The sequence below is a fragment of the Pristiophorus japonicus genome, chromosome 4 (genome assembly GCF_044704955.1).
Source record: "Pristiophorus japonicus isolate sPriJap1 chromosome 4, sPriJap1.hap1, whole genome shotgun sequence".
NCBI lineage: Eukaryota > Metazoa > Chordata > Chondrichthyes > Pristiophoridae > Pristiophorus > Pristiophorus japonicus.
Window position 1 is genome coordinate 210,287,263 of NC_091980.1, and position 22,598 is coordinate 210,309,860.

Genomic DNA, 22,598 nt, shown 5'->3' on the forward strand with positions numbered 1-22,598 from the left:
ATTGATGATGGCTCTTTATTTGTAAAAGTGAAGTGTTTAATGTTTGTAAACTTCCCTTCCCCTCCCTATTTCTCACTCCCTACACCTAATTTATAAGTGTAGGCAAGATTTTTCTGAGCATACAAAAATCTACACTTACTCCATTCTTAATTAGTTTGGAGTAAGTTTTCGCTGCCTAAACTTGCAAAATAGGTGTTAGGTGGCTGGTAACGCCCCCTTTTGAAAATAAAAACTATTCTACAACAAAACTATTCTAACTCACTAGAATTGGAGCAAACTAAATGCCGAGAATTGCAATTTCTAAGATACTCCATTCTAAACTAATTGCTCCAAAAAAATAAGAGCAACTCGAGCCGAAACTTGAGCCCACTGTGCAAAGTCACACACAGTCATTGGAAGAGCTGAAGGAAGAGTGGTAAAGTAAGGTCAAGAGTACCAAATACAGTAAAAGAATGAGATAATTTTCTCCCCATTGGCTCTGTAGGTAACTGCACCACATGGATTGATACTTAGCCGAACAGCCTTGAGAGATCTTAGATCTAAGTTAGTCATTCTGAACTGGAGAGAGCACTCCAGTTGATACTGGGTAAGAAAAGGGTTGGGTTCAGCTATGACAGCCCCATGGTCAAACATTCACTGGTAATTCTCATGCATGAAGATTATTATTTGGTTGAGGTACTGGAGAAAGAAAGCAGTGGCAGAGAGAAAAATTGAGAAAGGAAAAAAAAATTTGAATTCTCTACAACAGAACATAATATATGAATCTAATCTATTGTTAACTTTTTAAACTATTTTGGCTGAAAAAGTAAACCAGATTCCTTGGCTTTACAACTTGTCTATTGTAAAGGAGGAATGGCAAATATAGAGCAGGATAGCAAAATATAGTTTACAGGTATCAAATTGTTACTGTATACAGATATGGAGACAGAATGCACCCGATGCAATTTCAAAAGCAGTAAGAAACAAAGACACTTGTGAAGTTCGTTAGAGCATCACTAACTGAAGTGAGTCACACAAGAGGACAGCATGCAGAACGGTAATCAACCCAAAGTTTGGTGAGAGGTAGCCATTTTTTCATATTTGTTTATAGACAATCCAGTGAAAAATCTTCAAGCTTGCTTGCGAGTTATCTGGTCAACCTCACTCGTGGCGGTATTTGGTATACTTTACCGGAGGTCACTGTTTTACTGAACAACAGATATGCTAAGTATCACCTAAACTATTCCTTTCTCCAATTTTCTTTCCTCTCAAATATGGTAATAATAGCTCTCCAGTACATTGCCCAAATTTTCATTTGCGAGCTTGGAAAATGCAGGTTGGTGGACTGTTTGCACTATTATAACTATTGGAACCTATCCTTCTCAGACATTCACACTCTTGCACTTTCAACAGGGATAAATGAACAGCAATTGGGAGTAGAAAGTAAATCAAACGTTATCCCCTTTTCTAGCCCCAAATGCTGAGGTCAACTCTAGAATTGCTACTGTTTCCCAAATGGAGATGAGGCAGCTTACCAGGAATTGAACCCAAGACCTTCTCAGTCTCTGTGGTTCACTGTCACTGGGGAAGAGGTGAAAGCATGTTAATTTATTGAAATCAAACTGAAAATGGTTAACAAACTTCATAAAGCAATAGGTCCATTCTCTCTGAAAAAAGGATTATGAGGAATTAAACAAAAACTTGATAGAATATGTTTGCATGCAATACCTGATCGCTTCCTATTTTACAACGTGACCAAAGAACATCCAGCAGTGATTGCAGAGCATGTAAACAGGCTACGATGCTTTCCATTGGTGCATCTGGTCGTGGTGAACACAGAAACTCAACACTAATTCCTGTGATTAAAGGAGCACAACAACATATAATATTTTTCTGAATTCCTTAACCTAACCTTCTTCAACCAGACTGGTGAAACAAGCTCTCTGTTCATTTAAAAACAAATCAGTTGTGATTTTCCTATCTGAAGATGTTAAAATATATATTAGTTTTGCCACAAAACATACTAGACACAGAAGATAACTTTCTCTCCTAAATTACCACAAAATCCTAAAGGTTATAGAAGGGAATAACTGCACTTCTACTGCTTCTCCATTGTTCCTGCACATTCCATTTCTTGGCCAGAAGCAATAAGGGATCATTTTGTGCAGAAGCTTTCCTCAAATTCATTCACAAAATGGGTAAAGGGGCTGTGAGCTAAATAGTTAATTTACACCAGTGGAGAACAGCCGTTAAGTGATACACACCTATAATAGCATGGATATCTCCCTCTCTTGTCATTTTTACAACAGTGACTACACTCCAAAAGTACTTCATTGGCTGTAAAGCGCTTTGAGACATCCAGTGGTCGTGAAAGGCACTATATAAATCTAAGTCTGTCTTTCTTTTTTCTCCTCTCTTTTGCTGGGCATCTGCTACACAAAAACTGCCACCAATCACTGGATAAGTTTACTGAATCAACAGGGGAGTGAAAGATGCATTTAATACTAGCTAGGAACACATCATGGCTCAGCAGGTTTAAGTGGTGGGCAACTGAACTGTACAAACCAGGAAGATTTCAGTTTTCTACTGAGTTAACTGGCCCCAGGAGACACTACACGAGGCCTCACATCATTAGTTAAGGAAGTAAAATCAGCCAGAGTTCCCACTCCTGATTGATATCTAGTGGTTCCTGCTGGAAGTGCGTGTCATGTGAAGATAATGTCAGCATCGCACTCCTCACCATCGACTTGTACAGTAATTGAGTAACCTGCTGACACTCACTGAAAAGCTCTCAGATGAATAATGGCTACTTGGGTGAGGTACCAGAATGTGACCAGAAGCCGTAAGCCAACAGATTATATTGAGCGTGTAGCACAAAAACAAGCCATTCAGCCCAACTGAATCTGATTCAACATAAAAGATTCTGTGGGGGCTTGACAGGGTAGATGTAGAGAGAATGTTTCCCCAAATGGGGGAATCTAGAACTGGGGACATAGCTTCAGAAGAACTGAGATGAGGAGGAATTTCTTCTCTGAGGGTCATAAATCTGTGGAATTCTCTGCCCCAGAGAGCTGTGGAGGCTGGATCATTGAATATATTTAAGGTGGAGATCGACAGATTTTTGAATGATAAGGGAGTCAAGGATTATGGGAAGCGGGCAGGGAAGTGGAGCTGAGCCCAAGATCAGATCAGCCATGATCTTATTAAATGGCAGAGCAGACTCAAGGGGCCAAATGACCTACTCCTGTTCCTATTTCTTATCTATCTCAGCCTTGAATGAGAACATAAGATTTTTGGACTCTCGTGGATTCAAGGTATATGGGGATCAGGCGGGAAAGTGAGATTGAGGTCAAAGATCAGTCATGATCTTACTGAATGGCGCAGCAGGCTCAAGGGCCGTATAGCCTATTCCTGCTCTTAGTTCTTAAAAAATGCAATTTAAGTATGAACAGCATTTTTTTTAAGGATTCTGTAATTGGAATTTTTGCAACTGCTGCATTAGTGTATTTTTTCTCTACACGAAGGATAGGACAAACGAGGGGAAAAATCTCCTCTAAGTTGGTGACAACCACCCTTTCAAACTCCCATCTGCTTACCCTTTGGCCATCCAATTGCCACGATTTTTCTGCAGCTGTTCATTTATTCAACCACTTCCTCACTTCTCCTTTCATCCCCAGCAAATATTCACCCAACCCTGTTGTTCCTTCTGGTAAGGTCATACGATTGCTTTCCCAGGTCAGAGGTGCACAAACTTAAGCATACTTAGCGCATAACTAGCTTACTGATCCATCGTCAGTTCTAACTTGACAACATCAATCCCGACTGGACCTCACTCTCCTCTGCCAAAACAGCCCACTACTCCTCCTGCCCCCTCCACTCTCCCCTCACACAACAAATGTAGGGAGTTATGGATTTCTTTGTTGCAAAGATACAGACCATTGCTCAGCTGCTTCTCCATTACCTTTCCTCCGATGCCAAACCGCCCTCTCCGGTCCTCTCCCACTCAAGCCCTGGATTCAAATTTCTCTCCCATCTCTTCTCCAAACACATCTTTTACCGAAGATCTACCTCCTCCTCTCAAAACCCCATTGCCAATAAACTCCTGACCATACAAACCTTGGTCACTTTCAAACTCAATTATTCAAATGCACCCCTTTGCTGGCCTTCCATCTTCCATAAACACCAGCTTGCCCAAACCGCATTGCTCAGATCCTGTCCAGCTCCAAGTCCAACTTGCCCACCATATCCTTCATTCATTGATCAATGTTGGTTCCTGATTCCCAGATTTAAAATTCATGTCTGTTTTTAAATCCCTCTGTGGCCTCCCTGTCCCCAACTTTCGCCAGTAATCCCCAGACTCTCTATTCTTCTAATTCTGGCCATTTGGACATCCCCCACTTTGCCTCACCACCTGTTACCTAAGTTTCACTATCTGGAATTCCCTTTCTAAACCAGTGTCTTTCCACATCCCTCTCAGTTTCACTGTCTGGAATTCCCTTTCAAAATCAATGTCATCCACCTCCCTCTCATCCTTACAACCCACCTCTAAGCTTTTGCTCACTCCTCCCAATTTCTCTTTCTTTGGCTCGGCATCCAGTTTCCTTACACCTGTGCGAAACACAGTGGGCTGCCTTCCTACATTAAAGGTGTGATATAAACACAAGCTACTGTTGTTGACAATATTGCAAATATGCCAGAATGTCTCACACAGCCATCAAATTCCACATTTCTGCTGTTTATCACACTTCTGCATTGTTGTAGATTTTTCTCTCAAAAACTTAATTACGTCTAAGGAAAGATACCTCAAGTTGCTTTGTTTGCTTCGGTTTCATTAACAGTTTTAAATAACTAATATATTAATATTTCCTTCATAAAATGCCTTGCTAATGAGATAAACTTTGCAAATAGGCCTGCAATAGAAATCTCTGCCCAGATTTATGCTCCCTGGAGGCTTTTTTCTAAATATAATATGCACATACATATATGAAATATATCCTTTAATCCCATTTACAGAAAGAAACATTGCTTTACTAACCCAGAATGAGATGGAATCTATCAGTGTTGACATCCTCTGGCGACTTCACTGCATTTGCCAAAGTGGATTCATGACCCAGCATTGTTGGGGTTACAGGTCTGGATAGACGAGAAGAGCCTTCATCCGGGTCAATTACTATGAAACCTGTACTGTTCAGCCACAATGCTGTGGCATGAAGAATTGGAGCCCAAGAATTATAATAATGTGGCCTTGCACCCTCTATGGTCTCGGAGGTATAGAATGCACCACCTAGCCAAAGGAGATGAAACACATCATACATTAGCATTTTATGACAACTTTAATGAGGTTGAAGTTCTCAGGATTACTGGTTTGAGGAAAAATTAAATCTTATTAGATGAATTCCAATTTATTTATCTTCACAATTTCATATTAGGAATAAAGCTAGTGCTCCTAAAAATAAATTTTGGCTTCTGTGATGGCTTCGTGTATGGCACAGCAATCAGACCTTCAAACCAAGAACACTCTAGTTTCAGTCACTGGTCTGAGTGGAGAACTTAGTTATCCCTGGAATGTGTGGCGAGACATTCTTTCATTCCTGTCTGGCATTAATAGAGTGTTTGTCACGAGTAAATTCAATCAAAGCAACGTAAAGCCGACTTTTATGTGAAACAATCAACCACTTTCAGGCAAGTCAATTATGAAATAAAACAGATCCTTAAATATTAACATGACTGAGGAATTTATTACCTACTTTATCTAGAGCAAATTAAATACTGCAGCTATATTTTCCGCCCTCTCCATGCCAGTTGTTCTTCGCCTAGCTGACAATTCCACGAATATTGAATTGACTCCTATAACTTATCCAAGTGGCTATTCATTCATGTCAAACTTGACCAAGGAGATCACCGCAAGCCTGAACCTGTCTTTACTGGACATCAACACATATGCACTGGTTTTCCTCCTTGTAAATGCAGGGTGCTGAAGACCAATTTTAGAACCACTGTGCATGTAAAAATACTGCATAATGATCCAGTTCAGACCAGCTAACTCAACACAAATTGGATATTATGTTTTTAAACAGAATTAATATTTATAAATTTCAATATCCTCCAAGCACTATCAAATAGCAATACAGTATAAGATAACGGGATTTGATCATTAAAAAATGTGAACTTAAACCAATTTTTCTCCTTGCTTTATCAGAAGGTGCTGACTCTTAGCAATCCTCTGGAAGCTCAGTCACGTGGCTATTCTTCAGGCAAGTCATAAGGGCACCATAAATTAGCCTGATCCTGTTCTCACCAGAAAGCCACATATTTCCAGAACTCACTTAAAAGAAATAAGGAGAGGGAACAAAGACTGATGATCAACCCCCACCCACCCAACCCAGAGTGCTCAAGCCAATTATAATATCCGAGATGCTGTCCCAGTTGAGATCAACTAACTTTGCAGAAAGTGAGAATCAGAACAAGACCTTCTGTGTTTATTAGCTTAATACAAAACCATATGGTGCATTTACCCATTAGGGGAAACTTAAAACTATTTTTACAAACAAAAAAAAGTGCTCCTCTGATGGCTTAGGTGGCAAAGGTACTCGCTAACCAGTATGGTATTGAGCCATGCAGACAGAGATAGAGACATTATAGTTAGCCTCATGCTCCTGGACGAACAAAGGTGGAAATCAGCTGCAATTCATGCTCCCGATCACTATCCAATGGCCCATGCTGTGGAGTTCGGATGAGACTGGATTTCACAGTTGAGTACCTCGGTGATATCCGCCATCTAAGCTCACACAAAGAATTGTCAATTGTATAGGCAAAGAGCTGCTGTGAGCCAGTACTTTAAAGGTGAGGAGAAAATTAGAGTAAAAAATAAATGCAGTGGCAAATTTTGAGGAACTCTAAATTGTGGCTAAGGAAGGAGTTGGGAGCTGAGGTAGATTTAAAATAAAGCACTCCACCTCAATGTTAACACAGAAAATAGTGTAAAAATCTTCTGCCAGGAAAGGAATTTTTAGCTTTAGTATTTCTCAATTTTATCAATGGCAACATTTTTAATTCCTAAGATTTACATTTTATAGTTAAAATCAAAATAGAAGGGTGCCGCAGTGACACAGTCCACTGAAACACGAGCTTGTGGTGCTTTAGAGTGGCAAGACATGGCATTTTGCCTGCATCCTCCACTCACCTTGGCTTGATGATCCAATTGATGCTGCTTTGGCAAAGCACTGAGCAAAGGACAAGCACTTCCCCACAAGGAGGGAAAACCGTCTCTTCATTGCTTTCATGCACTTCTTAGCAGTCAGCTTCAGAATGGCATTGCTGAATCTAGGGAAGGCCTTGCCTACTCTTTTAGCTGAGGATGGTATTTAGAGAAAAACAGTTATTCTCTCAAGATACACCTATTATATGTAAAGAAAATTCTGACTGGATTGCAACATTCCATCTCAAAATACATCAAAAACTTCAGTATCAGACACCATCAATTGGAAAATCTATTTTAAAGGTGTCAACATTTAACTGGAGTATCTGTTACAACTATAGGTGGCGCTGTGATAGAGGGTTTTCAAAGTTGTATGTCACGTAACTTTAGCTGCTAAAACAACAGCTGCTATAGTATATTGACAGCTTATGGTTTAAAAAAAAAAAACAGGTTGTTGTGTCACCATTTACTTGCAGGCTCTGACCATTGACAGTTGCTCTAGAGCAGCCCAGGTCTCTGAACCTCAGTTGGGTCAGCCATCAGCCATGTTGGTATATGCAGGTGAAGGAACGAGGGAGAAACATTTGCATGTAAATTCAACTTAAGTAAAATTTATGAACATTAATATTCTTACCTTCAGCTGGAAGCTGATTAGCATATTCTGGAGACAAGGTGAGAAGGGCATAGTCCTGTAGTGCAGCCAGCCAGAGTTTACTCAGTGTTCCTAGTTCTGACTGGACCAAATTGAGAAGACCATCTGCAGTATTAATTGTATCCTTGGAGCCATCAGCAACAGAGCTCTCAAACTGCATGGACTGCTTCTGTCTTGGTGCACACACTTTTTGCTGTTCAACTGTTACTATGTAAACCTGGCAGGAAACAGATAAGTAAATAAACAAACAGAATTGAACATTTAAGTGTCAACTGTGGCTCAGTGGGTAGCACACTCGACTTTTTAGTCAAAAGGTTGTGGGTTCAAGTGCCACTTCAGGGACTTCAGCACATAAATCTAGGCCGACACTCAAGTGCAGTGCTGAGGGAGTGCTGCACTGTCGGATGAGACGTTAAACCGAGGCCCCATCTGCATTCTCAGCTGAATGTAAAAGATCCCATGCCATTATTTTGAAGAAGCGCAGTGGAGTTATACCCGGTGTCTTGGCCAATATTTATCCCTCAATCAACACAACAAAAACATTATCACATTACTGTTTGAGGGAGTTTGCTGTGCGCTAATTGGCTGCCGCGTTTCCCACATTACAACAGTGACTACACGCCAAAAGTACTTCATTGGCTGTAAAGCACTTAGAGACGTCCGGTGGTCATGAAAAGCGTTATAGAAATGTAAGACTTTATTTTTGATGGGTAATAATCTTCTTGAAGACGTATTGAAAGTCAGAAATCTTGTATATTCCATTAAAGAATAAACTATTTAAACAATACACTGAGACAAATCAAAGGTATTTAAAGTTGAATATTGCCTTGCCTGTCTTTTTCCACAAAACAAAGATTACAACATGAATGGCATAGTTCGGAAGATCATTATAAATAACAGCGATTATTGCCTTGCAGTTACGTCCTGGCTTGGATCTGCAGCCATTTATAATGAATACTGTTTTATATGTTAATGGCTTACCTTTTTATATTATAATTTAACTAATCTAATTTGTAAATCTAATTCCACTCCTTGGTTTGGATCTCTCTACATGATTGCATCTGTCCACTTCAGGCCCCCACGTTCTCCATTCCTTATTTCCATCTGGTTTCCTCCCTCCCAATTTTTTTCTCTCATTTATTTCTACTTAACTTCACTGTTCCCCATTTGTGTACTAATTTCCATTCACGTCTACTCCTCCGCATTTATATTTAACAACACTCCTTCCAGTATTCTATCCTACACTCTGTCTACCCACTATTCCACCGATGCCCTCAACCACACCAAATATTACTTTCTCCAGTGCTTAACGACCTTTCCCAAGATATTCACTGACCTTTAATACACACCAGTCATTTAAACTTCACTCCCAACTGTCCTCTGCCCCAGTATTCACGACCTACCTCCTAAATTACCCATTACCCTCAATTAGGAACCCTCCCTCCCCAATTACACACTTCTCCAAATTAATTCTCACCATCCATACCATTCACTGTGACTACTCATGATCCTAATTCCCCCCCAATCACTACCCACAGTACTCACGATCTTTCTCTATCTTTTATCTACTGTACAGCAACTCAGATACTTTTCTCCCCAACAATTCACGACTCTCTCCAAACTTATTTTCCCAGTCCCCTAAACTACTCCAACGCCATCACTCAATTCATTACAAAACCAAGACCAAAAACCGTATCTTCTCAATTCCCATCAACACCCACTATTTCCACATCCTTATAAAACTTTCTAACTTCCTGTGAGCTATGTGATAGAAGGTCCACTACTATGGTTTAAAAACAGTGTTTAAAAAAATGCTATTCAATTCAGGTGCTAATAGTTGAAGCTGTACTGGTATACACACATAATGAACAGGTTGCGGTGCATAGACAGGGGCAATAATGTGCATAACCAGCACAGCTACTCAAAAATCTGGAATTTCACATGTACTTAAATCACTGCTTTCTATAATATATTTGCACAATGTTCCTCCTTTTTATTAGTAAAAATCTATGCCTGTAAGGGTGAACTGACGACCCAGATGAAGATGTCTTCAATAATGAATGACATGTATTTCTGGAGACCAAAAAAATATCATTTTCAAAGGAGAGAAAAGATTATTTTTAATCTGGCTAAATTAGTAACACTGCATATTTGAGCTTGTATTTAGTGTCACATACTTCTGCCCATGCTTTCAGAACAGCGACAGTCTCCATTGTTGAGGTACTCTCGTTGTACAGCTGATTCTGTGCTTCCTTCCCAGCTTGTACTTTGCTCAAGGATGTTGCCAGCAGCTGATGAACTCTTCGAAGATCATTTAGGTCACTTACAACTCTACTTCCAATCCAGGCACTGCAAACCTAATGCAGAATTTAAAGAGAGAAACCTTCAATTTGATCAAACTTTTGAACCTTTCAAATCTGACTGGACAGGCCCAACTAAGGATGCCACATATTTAGCACTGAGATGTCAGTTGATCACGTACTTCAAGGGTCTAGAAATTTCTTTACAAGTGAAAAAAGGCCAAGTTCCTAAATTAATCTAATTCAGAACATGTTGTAACATTTCCAAGTACTGTGGAACTGAGCTTGCATGTCAATTAAACGAGGTTGCAGTTTAAAACCTACCTTTCTTACTTTTTATTCAAAAGAAGCAGCCCAGCAGGTCATCACAGTGTATTTGGTACATCTACTGACTGTTTTTCCAGCCAATCAAGTCACAAAATTATGATGATTACTAAGGGCCCAAATTTGGTCCACGTGTTTTTTCGGCGCACTCACCGGAGATGCGCTGACTTCCTCGGGTGAAAACGGCGCCGAAAAGATTTCCCCGGATTCTGGCCGCTCTATGGCCTCTCCCATGGATTGGTGCAGCGTAGTCTGTCCATTAGGGGGCGGAGCTAGGCCCCTGCGTGAAAAACAGTGCCGGCAGCTCAACGCATGCGTACTGGAGGTCTCGCGCATGTGCAGTAGCTCCTGCCCCCAGCCATGCTGCAGCGTGGGACCCGATGCGTCTCGCCCCATCCCAGGCCGAGTGGCCTCACGACACGCGTCGGAGGGGGAGTTGTCGGAGGGGGAGTCGTCGGAGGCGGCCCACTGACTTCCCAGACTGAGTTAGGTAGGACTTAAGTTTTATTTTTTATTTCTTATTGATGGTTTTTATGCTTCTTGAATGTTGTTGTGAGGGTGTTTGGTGCTTTGCAAGGTCCTCCCCGCTTCCCTTCCCACCATCTCTGGCGACCTGTGCTGATTTCTTAACTCTCCGCAAGGGTTTGCTTTGCGGCCACATACGCTGGCCTGAATTAGTTTGGAGCAACTATTAGCTGTCAAAAGTGGCTTAAGTGGTCAAAACGGGCGTAGGTGACTGGTAACGCCCCCTTTTGAACAAAACAAAACTAAACTAAAGTAAAAAAAATCCTAACCAACTCACTTACACTGGCGCAAAGTGAATGTGCAAAATGGGGATTTTTAAAAACAGAGCAACTCCTGGGTAATTTTGGGTCCTAAGTTTCTATGTTCAGTTCAACATCTTGCTTTTAATTTCCCCTCTTCGACTTGTGATTAAGTATGGTTCAACAATAATTTTCTCATTCAAGTGACTGTGACTAATGACTTCTGGCGGACTATCCTGATCCTGCCCACGTACATATGCTCTTGATGGTAAGGCTCAATAGACAACAATTGGGCAGTGAACCCCAACTGATTTCCTAGTCCAAGCGGCACTGTGGCCAACTGAAGCAACTGCATCAAGATCAGCAAAATCAGCACAGATTGGGAACGAATTCGAGGACCTTCTGGTCTGTACATGTGCTGGTTTTACCAACTGAGCTATTGGGAGAGTTACCCATACCAACTTTTGATAGTTTTTGCTGAAAAACTGAGTACCCCTGTTGGATGAGTTTTCTCTCAATTTAGAATTCAGCTGAAATCTCTAGTATGGCACAATAAGGTTAAGTGTGCAGCGCTTAACAGTGATAAGATTACATGTTATGTTAAGATCAAATTTTTCCCTCCACCATATTAAAAGTGCAGAAAGATCATATACTGCTTCTGTTGCAAATCTAAACTGCTGAAAATGGAAAAACCATTTAAGAAGAGAATGGCAAATGCCATGTTAGTGCTACAAAATAAAGAAGTGAAGCACTTACTTGACATGCCTTAGCAGTAACATCAGGTGGGGTGTCGGGGGAAAATGCAGGCCTCAGTGCTGCTCCAACCTGAAAGCCAAATTAGAATGATCATCCTAGCTTTTCCTTCTTGTTGAAAGCAATACAAATCTATCAAAATTATAACAAAAGGTGTCTGAAGAGATCAAATCACAATACTGCTCTTGTGTTGCAAGCTCAAAAGACATAGTTTCCAACCTCAATTGTCATTTGCAACGTATCAAACAGAGATTACATATGTAAACAGAGCAAAATAAAATGAAGAAGTCAAAAGGTAAGTATATTATAGGAGGGACATCAACATGTCTGGGAGCCAAAAGAAAAGGGAGAAAATGAACAAGTATTATAAATAAATGTTTAATTTTTCATTTTACTCAATTATGGACAACAATTTTATTAGTGTAAGAAAAAAGTCATTTTTAGTGGGGTCCAATACGAAAAAATTCAGAACCACCATCAGATAATTTTGTTCAAATTTATTTTCAAGAATGATTAGCTTGAGTACAGTGAGTGAAGGCACATGACCAGGTCAGTGTACCTATCATTATTTTGTCAGTGGTTGTGTCTATGAGCAGCCCAATACAAAAAGCACAATTTTAAGAATATGTTGAAAACAATTGTACGCAAATTAACTTAGTGCAAACACCAGTAAGACGTTGTATTGGCTTGTTCAGAAAATTTACAAATTTGCTTTTGAAAACAAGTTTGATTCCTGTGCACTTACTGGCAGGAATTCATTTCAGAGTTCAACTCTGTACAAATGCTGCTGTATCACAGTCAATAAACATTATGTTACCATTACATAATTTTTTGCCCACAATTTTCTCCCTTCCTTCTCTAAAGATCCTGCTTATGGTTCCAAAGGTGGCAGCAGCTGATGAGTACTTCACCAAGTGGCGATTCTTCAACTAGAGTGACAATCTGCAGGCTGTTTACCCTCTCTTCATCCATTATTCACACATGCATCTTTGCCAGCAGGAATCAATGGACAGTGATCAGGAACAGAAATCCTGTCTGCTTTTGTCCCAACAATAACTTGCACTTTTACTGCAATACTTCAAAGACATTTAAAAAAAAAACACCAATAATACAAGACATTTAGGGGTGATGACTTAAGGTGAAATCAAGGAGGTAGGTTTAAAGAAGCTTTTTGAAGGATGGGAGAGATGCAGCAAGGTGGAGATTATTAGGGAGAATATTTTAGAATGCCAGGCTGAATAACAGGATGTTTATAAACTTTTCAAAATAGTGTAGTATGCTTGAAGTTACAGCTTTAAGCACTGATGAAGTAAGAAACAAAATAATTCTCAAAATACAAAAGCATTAAAATATTTCAATATATTTTCCTCATTCACTCACTGCTTGTGGGACTTTGCTGTGCGCAAATGAATTCCTGTCTTTGTCCAGAAAGCAGTGATTGGATTATTTTGAAGTACATTGGTTGAAAAGCATTATTGGGACGTCCAGATGACACCAAAAGCAGCATATAAGTTGAAGTACTTTCTCGGTTACTTACATTTGCTTGGTATTGTTCAAGGATCACATGACCAGGAAACTCTGGCTCGGAGACTGTTGCAAACTTCCTGATGATGACAAGTAGTGTTTCAAGGCCAGAAAGCCGCAGAGCATTACTGTGATCTGTGGCAGCCATGAAAGCCATGCGGATCAAATCTGCCAGATGGATCACTAAGAAATCACCTGGAAATTAAAAAAGTTGTGCTCATAATGTATTTAATATGAATAAAACATTAAAAAATCCTCTGCAGTAAAACCCTTCCACATTTTGATAATTGTAATATTAAAATGAGCGTAGATATAAACATCCTTCTGAATAAGCTACCTTATATTCCAAAAGGAATAATTAATTTTTCAGGGCCCTACATAATCACTTACTTTTTGGGTGCTTCAATTTCCTTTCCTGAGCTATGGCCATGTCGAAATGAGCAGCATCTGTGTTCTCACACTGAGTAATAATTCGACATACACATTCTGCTGCAAACACCCTTGTAGGCCAGCGTGGTGTGATGATCGGCTGGAATTGGTCATCTTTTCTTGAGGTAAATATTGAAACATCATCTTCCCTATCATCCTCCTCTTCCTGAGTAGTGTCTACTGGTGCTGTGGTGGTGAAATCTGGGGTATAAAATGATCAGAATTTATATATTAAAAAAAAAGATACAACATTAATTTGCAACTGAAAATAAATAATTGCATGCAAATAGCACAAAAATATAATTTTAAATTTAAACACAATATACTGATTAGATTTTAACATGGAGTCTTTTATAATAGTTCCACCACAGATGAGTGGAGCACATATACACGCTCTTAATTCTCAAACGCAGCCATGCCATCACAGCAAGACAATAATTCTAGGTCAGATACTTTCCCAGACGAAGGGAAGATTGGAAGGTCACCCATGCTGCTCCCACACAATTATAAACGCTTGGCTACAGATCTCATCAGATATAAATGGTTCTTAATAGGTGGAAGTCAACAAAGAGGAAAGCGACTAAAAAAAAATCTTCAACGTCAGAGTGCAATAAACCCAATTTCTCCTGCTTGACAGGAGACTGACACATTTCCCATATTAAAGACTTGAACTCACCAGCTGATGCTGATAAAACATCTTTGCATAACTTTAACCAATGAGAAAGCTTTTCAACTGCCATGGATGATAGGATATGGCTTAGAGTTTCCCGAATGTCTTGACAAAGTCGTTGGTCTGATTCCCTGTCCAGTAAGCTGAAAAGGGCTCCTTCCAGCCCAGTTTCACTAATGTTAACATCTGAAAATAAAGACAAGGTCACCATTCTTGTCCACAGCCAAGTTTTCTGGTTGATAGTGAAGACGGCAGGACTTCATTCTATTTTGCATCTCCAGTTCTCGGACTGTAATTTTAATTTTGTAGGATAAAAGCTGATCCGAGTAGATCTCCCTGGCACCTAATTTTGGTGCTTCTCTTGCTAAATATGAATACTACATTGCAGAACATTTCTGAAACATACCAGAGACTTCGGATTGCATTCATGTTAATATTTTGAAAAACATAAATTATGTTATGATGGGACATTGAAGAGAACGTTTTATTCTCCATTTGCGATCATGTCATAGTATAGACCATGGCACACTGAACCAGCAGTATTTTTAAATTTGTGGCAATGCACAATTTTGTAGACAGGGACAGAATGGCTCCTTCAGCTTTCTTGAAGTTGGCAATCTAAGGCAATTACACATTTCTTTACATTGTGTTATAAAAATTAAGCAAAAATAACACAAATATCCAGTGAAAATCCATTTAGTGGGGGCCATTTTTATTAATTTGCAGCACCATCTTCTGGTTTGTGAGACGATAAAAATTGACTTTTAATACCAGTGATAATTATGCTCAATACTAAAGTCACTAATTCTGACAATACATTCTAGTCAAAGCTGTTGATAAGCAATTGCTGCTGTTCAATAAACAACTTGCAGCAATACTAAGACAGTATTTATGACTGAAGTACTGTAGTACAATAAGTTAGAAATTAAATAAAACAGATGAAAATATTGATTCTCTCGGTTTAGTAGGATCCGCTGTCACAGGATGTATTGCACTGCAACTCCTCTGCCTTGCTACCACTTTTCTCTCCTTCAACAGCCTCCTCAAAAATACCTTTTTGATTTTGACTTCAGTAACCACACCTAACTCTTCTACTACTAGAACGTGGTGTCCAATTATTTCTGGCTCTGCCAGGCGCTTTTGCATCTTTAATATTTTAAAGGCACAATACAAATGCAAGTTGTTGAAAAACTGATGCCTTCAGAGTTTGTTTTTGATGGGTTTGACTGCATACCAAAATCAGAACTTCTACAGCTCGAAACCAAACATCTTACCAAGCTTACAACTTCCTTTATTGGATTCCTTGGCAAGAGCCATGGCATATTCCAACACCTCAGCAGCTTCCCTCTGCGCAAGCTGACGTAGGCATGAAATCACAGCACGTCTCAACAACAGGTGTGAACTGCAGAGGTTTATCTAAAAGAGAAAAGCCCACTAAAGTGAAAACAATTTACCTTGGGCAGAGATAATGCAATACGAAACAAAACGAAACACTGGAATCAAATACACACTCAAATCTATGATGATGGATAGGTTATCCTTCAAAATACTACTAAAACCTACCTCTTTGACCAAGCTTTTGGTCACCTGCGCTAATTTCTACATATGCGGCTCGGTGTCAATTTTTTTAATCTCCTAATACTCGTGTGAAGCGCCTTGGGGCATTTCACTAAATTAAAGGCGCTATATAAATACAGGTTGTTGTTGTATAATCAGCACTTTATTATTAAGCTTCATCGAAATCTATTCATAATTCATGCCCGATTGTGAATAGATTAATTTTTACCATCCTAGACTTATCACATAGTTTATCTAGTCCAGTACAAGCTGAATTTGCAGAAGTGAAGTCATAATGCTAATCACTGGAAATGTCCCTGTGCATTCTAAATTTAAAAAAAACAAAGAATACGTACTTTTCAATTTAGCACAAAATTGAAGAGGAATTTAAGGGTAAGTTTTTTCAGCAGTAGAAAAGGTCATGAGAAAACCTTCCAGCACCAGAAATGATTTGTTGAGTGAGCCCCTTGTTTAGCTTCAATAATAGTGTTCAGGACACGAGGGAAGAAAAGTCAGACACCCTATGCACAAGGAAAACAATATGCAAAACCTGAGAGGAAAATGAAACCATTGTCCGGCTCACTTTTCAACTGCAGTAGGAGGAGCTTTAAAGTCTTGAACACTTGCTGGGTACCTGGATCATGACAGAAACAATATGGTTCTACTCCTTAGGTTAATATTCCTCATTATAAACAAACATGGGCATAATTCTTCTCTTCCACAGATGTACTTGTACGTTCAGGAGTGGGGAAGTGGCAGAGGAGGCAAATTAGCTAAAACACAACCTAGCCTTTATAGAAAGGCCGGACATCTGTGGAACTGCATCCCAGTAACTATTGGAAATATATTTTACACTCAGTAGCACCCAATCAATAATTTGTTTTCTAGGGTTGTATAGCTCTGAACCAGTTAGCAGGACATTCCAAAGTACTGCTCAAATTCTAGTGAATGAAGCTGCTCTATGATGCACTCAGTCTATCTCAGACACAGAGTGGCTGAGGGGGAAAAACACGTATTTCTCTGAAGCTGCTCCGAGAATATTTTCTAACCTATCACAAATATCCCGACTAAATCCTTATTAGTCGGGAAATTGTGTTGGGGAAATTGATGGGATTGAAGGCCGATAAATCCCCAGGGCCTGATGGACTGCATCCCAGAGTACTTAAGGAGGTGGCCTTGGAAATAGTGGATGCATTGACAGTCATTTTCCAACATTCCATTGACTCTGGATCAGTTCCTATGGAGTGGAGGGTAGCCAATGTAACCCCACTTTTTAAAAAAGGAGGGAGAGAGAAAACAGGGAATTATAGACCGGTCAGCCTGACATCGGTCGTGGGTAAAATGATGGAATCAATTATTAAGGATGTCATAGCAGTGCATTTGGAAAGAGGTAATATGATAGGTCCAAGTCAGCATGGATTTGTGAAAGGGAAATCATGCTTGACAAATCTTCTGGAATTTTTTGAGGATGTTTCCAGTAGAGTGGACAAGGGAGAACCAGTTGATGTGGTATATTTGGACTTTCAGAAGGCTTTCGACAAGGTCCCACACAAGAGATTAATGTGCAAAGTTAAAGCACATGGGATTGGGGGTAGTGTGCTGACATGGATTGAGAACTGGTTGTCAGACAGGAAGCAAAGAGTAGGAGTAAATGGGGACTTTTCAGAATGGCAGGCAGTGACTAGTGGGGTACCGCAAGGTTCTGTGTTGGGGCCCCAGATGTTTACACTGTACATTAATGATTTAGACGAGGGGATTAAATGTAGTATCTCCAAATTTGCGGATGACACTAAGTTGGGTTGCAGTGTGAGCTGCGAGGAGGATGCTATGAGGCTGCAGAGCGACTTGGATAGGTTAGGTGAGTGGGCAAATGCATGGCAGATGAAGTATAATGTGGATAAATGTGAGGTTATCCACTTTGGTGGTAAAAACAGAGAGACAGACTATTATCTGAATGGTGACAGATTAGGAAAAGGGGAGGTGCAAAGAGACCTGGGTGTCATGGTACATCAGTCATTGAAGGTTGGCATGCAGGTACAGCAGGCGGTTAAGAAAGCAAATGGCATGTTGGCCTTCATAGCGAGGGGATTTGAGTACAGGGGCAGGGAGGTGTTGCTACAATTGTACAGGGCCTTGGTGAGGCCACACCTGGAGTATTGTGCACAGTTTTGGTCTCCTAACCTGAGGAAGGACATTCTTGCTATTGAGGGAGTGCAGCGAAGGTTCACCAGACTGATTCCCGGGATGGCGGGACTGACCTATCAAGAAAGACTGGATCAACTGGGCTTGTATTCACTGGAGTTCAGAAGAATGAGAGGGGACCTCATGGAAACGTTTAAAATTCTGACGGGGTTAGACAGGTTAGATGCAGGAAGAATGTTCCCAATGTTGGGGAAGTCCAGAACCAGGGGACACAGTCTAAGAATAAGGGGGAAGCCATTTAGGACCGAGATGAGGAGGAATTTCTTCACCCAGAGAGTGGTGAACCTGTGGCATTCTCTACCACAGAAAGTTGTTGAGGCCAATTCACTAAATATATTCAAAAAGAAGTTAGATAAAGTCCTTACTACTAGGGGAATCAAGGGGTATGGTGAGAAAGCAGGAATGGGGTACTGAAGTTGCATGTTCAGCCATGAACTCATTGAATGGCGGTGCAGGCTAGAAGGGCCGAATGGCCTACTCCTGCACCCAGTTTCTATGTTTCTATGCCTTGTGTGGAACTGTGTTACCTCCCTCCACCACCAACAAACAGGAATGGGAAGAGGCAGAAATAATATATCTCCTTAGACTTATCTTCCTCTTAAGTGTAACTGCATTCTCAAGGGACAAAGCAGAAAATCAAGGACTGTCATCACAAATTCAGGGGAGCAATCAAGTTTGAGCAGAGTGTACAAAAGTAATTAAACTTTTGCATTTAATTTGGTGTAGATACGTCAAGAGTTATCAAGGAACAATGCCTTGAATTTAAAAGGGCAATAATTCCGCATAACAAGGTATAAAGTATTGAAATTTGGTACAAATCCAACAGGGAAGACAGAGAAAAAGCAGCCAAAATAAATTTTAATGGAAGAAGTTCCTTTTTATACCTACAAATATTGGAATCTATTACAGTTCAAGTTTGGTGGAAGTAGAGTAGCAGACTCAAGTTAGGGATGACCAGCAACTGTCTGTAACTCTTGTGTAACAAATTCACTTCAAAGATTGATACAGCACAAAGGAGGCCATTCAGCCCATCGTGCCTGTGCCAGCTCTTTGAGTTATCCAATTAGTCACACTTCACTGCTCTTAACCTATAGCACAATCTCTCGATTGCAGTTTGTTGCAATTTAACAGCAACCAAACTGTTACAATATCCCAATCTCATCTGGGGCAAATAATTCAAATGTGAGAGAGGCACTTTGGCAAGAGAAGGCGGGGGGGGGGGGGGGGGGGTGAACAAACGAATCTCAGTATCAGGTGACAAGCTGACACATGCTACTCCGAGACAACTCCCAGACTCCCAGTTGGTTTAAAGGGCAACCACCCGAAAAATGACAATGGCAACAGAAAATTTTTTCCATTTGCTAAAAACTAAATTACAACCAGTTAGAGTGGGCGGAGACAGTTGTCTCTCCAGACTTTTCAACTGAAACAAATGCTGGGGTGAAGAACCTCAATTCTAAAAGGACATAATGGTGGAGCAGAAACACCACTGTTTCAATACACTGTGTTGCAATGGTCACATCCACACTTTCCAATTTCATCTTCTTGTGCCGATACAATGTTATTCTATACGGCAACTTTGCAGAGACCCAAGAGTAGATCTCAAGTCTGACCTCTGGGTAAAGTAATGTCGTGCACATGGTATTTGACTTGTAAACCAGATGTTGGGAGTTCGGATCCCTTCATGGCATGTAGTGAAGTTGAATTAAATGAATCTGGAAATTAGTAGGTTGGCAGCAGGAAACAAAAATGAACACAAAACCTGCCGGATTGTCATAAAAACCTGGTTCACTAATTTACTTCAAGAAAGGAAGCCTACCAACCCGACCTAGAGGTGTGACTCTTAATGCGGTTTGGTGTGGCCGAGCAAGCCCTCTTTTTGCAAGAACAGTTACTACTAGAAGGCCAACATTCTCAGAACATCTCGGGATGGGCTTTACATTTTGTGGCCTTGAAAGCGTAGTCTACAATTTAATTTAAAAAGAGACAAAGAATGTGTGCCTTGGAAGGGATGTCAGTAACACAAGAAGGGAGCTAAAAATATTAAATTACCAAGAAGAAAATAACCTTAGTCACCAAAGAACTGCCTGAGAATCAACGGTTTTTGAATCAGATATTTCACATCACAGTGGGTTGACCACATTTCAGTAAACCAAATAAAAAGGAAGAACACATCCCACACAGTAACTTTTTGTTGGAAGCCCCAATCTATTATCAAACCCAGATCTATTCTTCAATGTCAGCTTTTTTGACTGCAATTCTAATGAAGATGCCAATGCATATGAATTGAGTGTGTATGTGTATGCTGGGCACACAAATACTAATACTAATGCAAATACCATTTAAAAAAGGAGAATAGGTATCCAAATCAGATAGCCAAACACTATGGACCAGGTTTTGCTGGAGCTGGGCATCTCATGGGGTGCCCAGTGAGTTGGACTTTTTCCCCTCTTCCTTCAGTTGGAAAAAATGTTGCTTTGCAATTTACTGGAAGTGCAAGCTGATAACGAGGACAACAGGGCATCTGGGACTTTGATGATCAATGGGACCATCAATCTATCTCCTTAACCAATGAGATTTAAGGATTTAGAAAGAAAGAGAAAGGAACGACCGAGAAATAAATATGGCGAATTAAGAGTCAAATGAGGTACATAAAGAGAAATAGAGAGGGAAAGAAAGATTGGAGTAAGAGTGAGAGAAAAAAAAAAAGTAAAAATGTAATCATTTAAAAATCTTTAATTTACTACCAGTAGGAATGAGATGCCACAGTTTAAATTGTTCCCTTTCTGGACCAGAGGGGTTGAGTGGCATTGTAGGAACATAAATTTAATTAAAAAGGTACTTGCGCTGTTAAGTAGCAGCCCTAACTTTCTGCGGCAAGTTTAATTGGCAATTAATGCGCAATTCCATGAATGGTTGAGGGGGGAGATGCCATTTTCACGAAGGCAAGAGAAGAGTGACACAAATTGTCCAGCAACTTGTTGCGATTCGCAATTCACAGGGTATCTCTTCCTTGCCACACTTTGCTGGATGATTTACATATTAATAAACGCGAGCGCCATTAAACTCGCCATTATTTTGGCAGCAAAATCTGGATCAATAACAACGTAGAGAAACAAACAGCGCTGCGATGACTATGTTTATATAAACGTGTATTCTTAGTCCACTCCTGAAGGTGCTGAATCAGGTACCATCTGTCTTCCAGTACCTAGATCATGTGCATGTTCTTTGTGCATGAGCAGAGATAATTGAGGCTAATCCACTGTGGCGTGACAAAACAAACAAGCCCAATTCAATTTTCACACAAATCTCTCATGTACTTTCCAGGAGGAATTGCTGGATATCCCCATTTGTGTAAAAGTGTGTGTATAAATTTGAACAGAATATTGTTACAAGTTGATATCTTTTGTCATCGTTAGTGCATTGACTATTTTTAATCATCCGAAGTTGCACAGCATAAACCGCCAAAGCATATTCAATATTGGATTCTGCACTGTAACTGAATATTAATTGGTGTTACGAACAAGTACACTAATTCACTTGTGCTAAAATTTAAGTCAAAACAATTCATTTCACGTTGCACAAAAGATCATTGAGCCTGTTTTATTAATATATTGTAATATAAAATGATGATCTTAAGCAGCTGAACCACGATCAAGCTTTGAACACAAAACTACATATGAATTTAGTGCACTCACCTGCAAAGATAAAAAAATGCTGAAAATTACTACCAAGCACAAAAGAACAGGCAAATGTTAACAGGTAAGTAAACTGTAGCCCTGTGGCTTTACCTTCAGCATAACTATTACCCTCTGCAAGTGAGTCTGTGGAAACCAGCAGCACAAATTGCATCAGATGATGGTATATAAACCAATTAGTTTCAGGACTCCAGCAAAATGTTGAAAGAATCTCAAGTGAGGAAAAACCTGCAAACAGCTATCAAAATGCATACTCTCATCACAATCTCAAGGATCTGGGGAGCTTCTTGCATGATCAAGCAAATAATATAAAAAAAAGCCAAACCATTTGCAGTATTAATCTGTGCTGGTTACTGCCATCTTTGTGCAGCCTGTAGATGCAATTGATGCTAGTCAAATAAGTAAAGTACATTAGAAAATTAAGTCAAATACAGCTATAGCCAAGGGGTTTTTTTTTATCAGTAGGGAGGTTACATCACACAGCTTATTTGTATTTGTTTTGCATGCCCAGTATTGTTAGGTTGATTAATAAAGGCGGAGCTAAAAAC

The 22,598-nt window shown here is 39.9% G+C and overlaps 1 protein-coding gene across 9 annotated transcripts in view; it reads right to left on the bottom strand.

The window, feature by feature from the left end:
* heatr5a (HEAT repeat containing 5a) overlaps positions 1 to 22,598 on the bottom strand; it is a 140,802-nt gene that overhangs the window by 29,989 nt on the left and 88,215 nt on the right. For 6 of the 9 annotated variants that reach the window (XM_070879036.1, XM_070879042.1, XM_070879041.1 and 3 more), the window contains 10 exons: positions 15,868 to 16,009; positions 14,600 to 14,779; positions 13,885 to 14,124; positions 13,508 to 13,689; positions 11,974 to 12,042; positions 10,007 to 10,186; positions 7,812 to 8,046; positions 7,163 to 7,330; positions 5,015 to 5,263; positions 1,708 to 1,835 (listed from right to left, as the gene is read on the bottom strand). In XM_070879036.1, coding sequence (XP_070735137.1) covers positions 1,708 to 1,835; positions 5,015 to 5,263; positions 7,163 to 7,330; positions 7,812 to 8,046; positions 10,007 to 10,186; positions 11,974 to 12,042; positions 13,508 to 13,689; positions 13,885 to 14,124; positions 14,600 to 14,779; positions 15,868 to 16,009 — 1,773 coding nt within the window. The remainder of the gene's footprint in view (positions 1 to 1,707; positions 1,836 to 5,014; positions 5,264 to 7,162; positions 7,331 to 7,811; positions 8,047 to 10,006; positions 10,187 to 11,973; positions 12,043 to 13,507; positions 13,690 to 13,884; positions 14,125 to 14,599; positions 14,780 to 15,867; positions 16,010 to 22,598) is intronic. The other 3 variants (XM_070879044.1, XM_070879043.1, XM_070879046.1) reach the window with 2 other exon arrangements.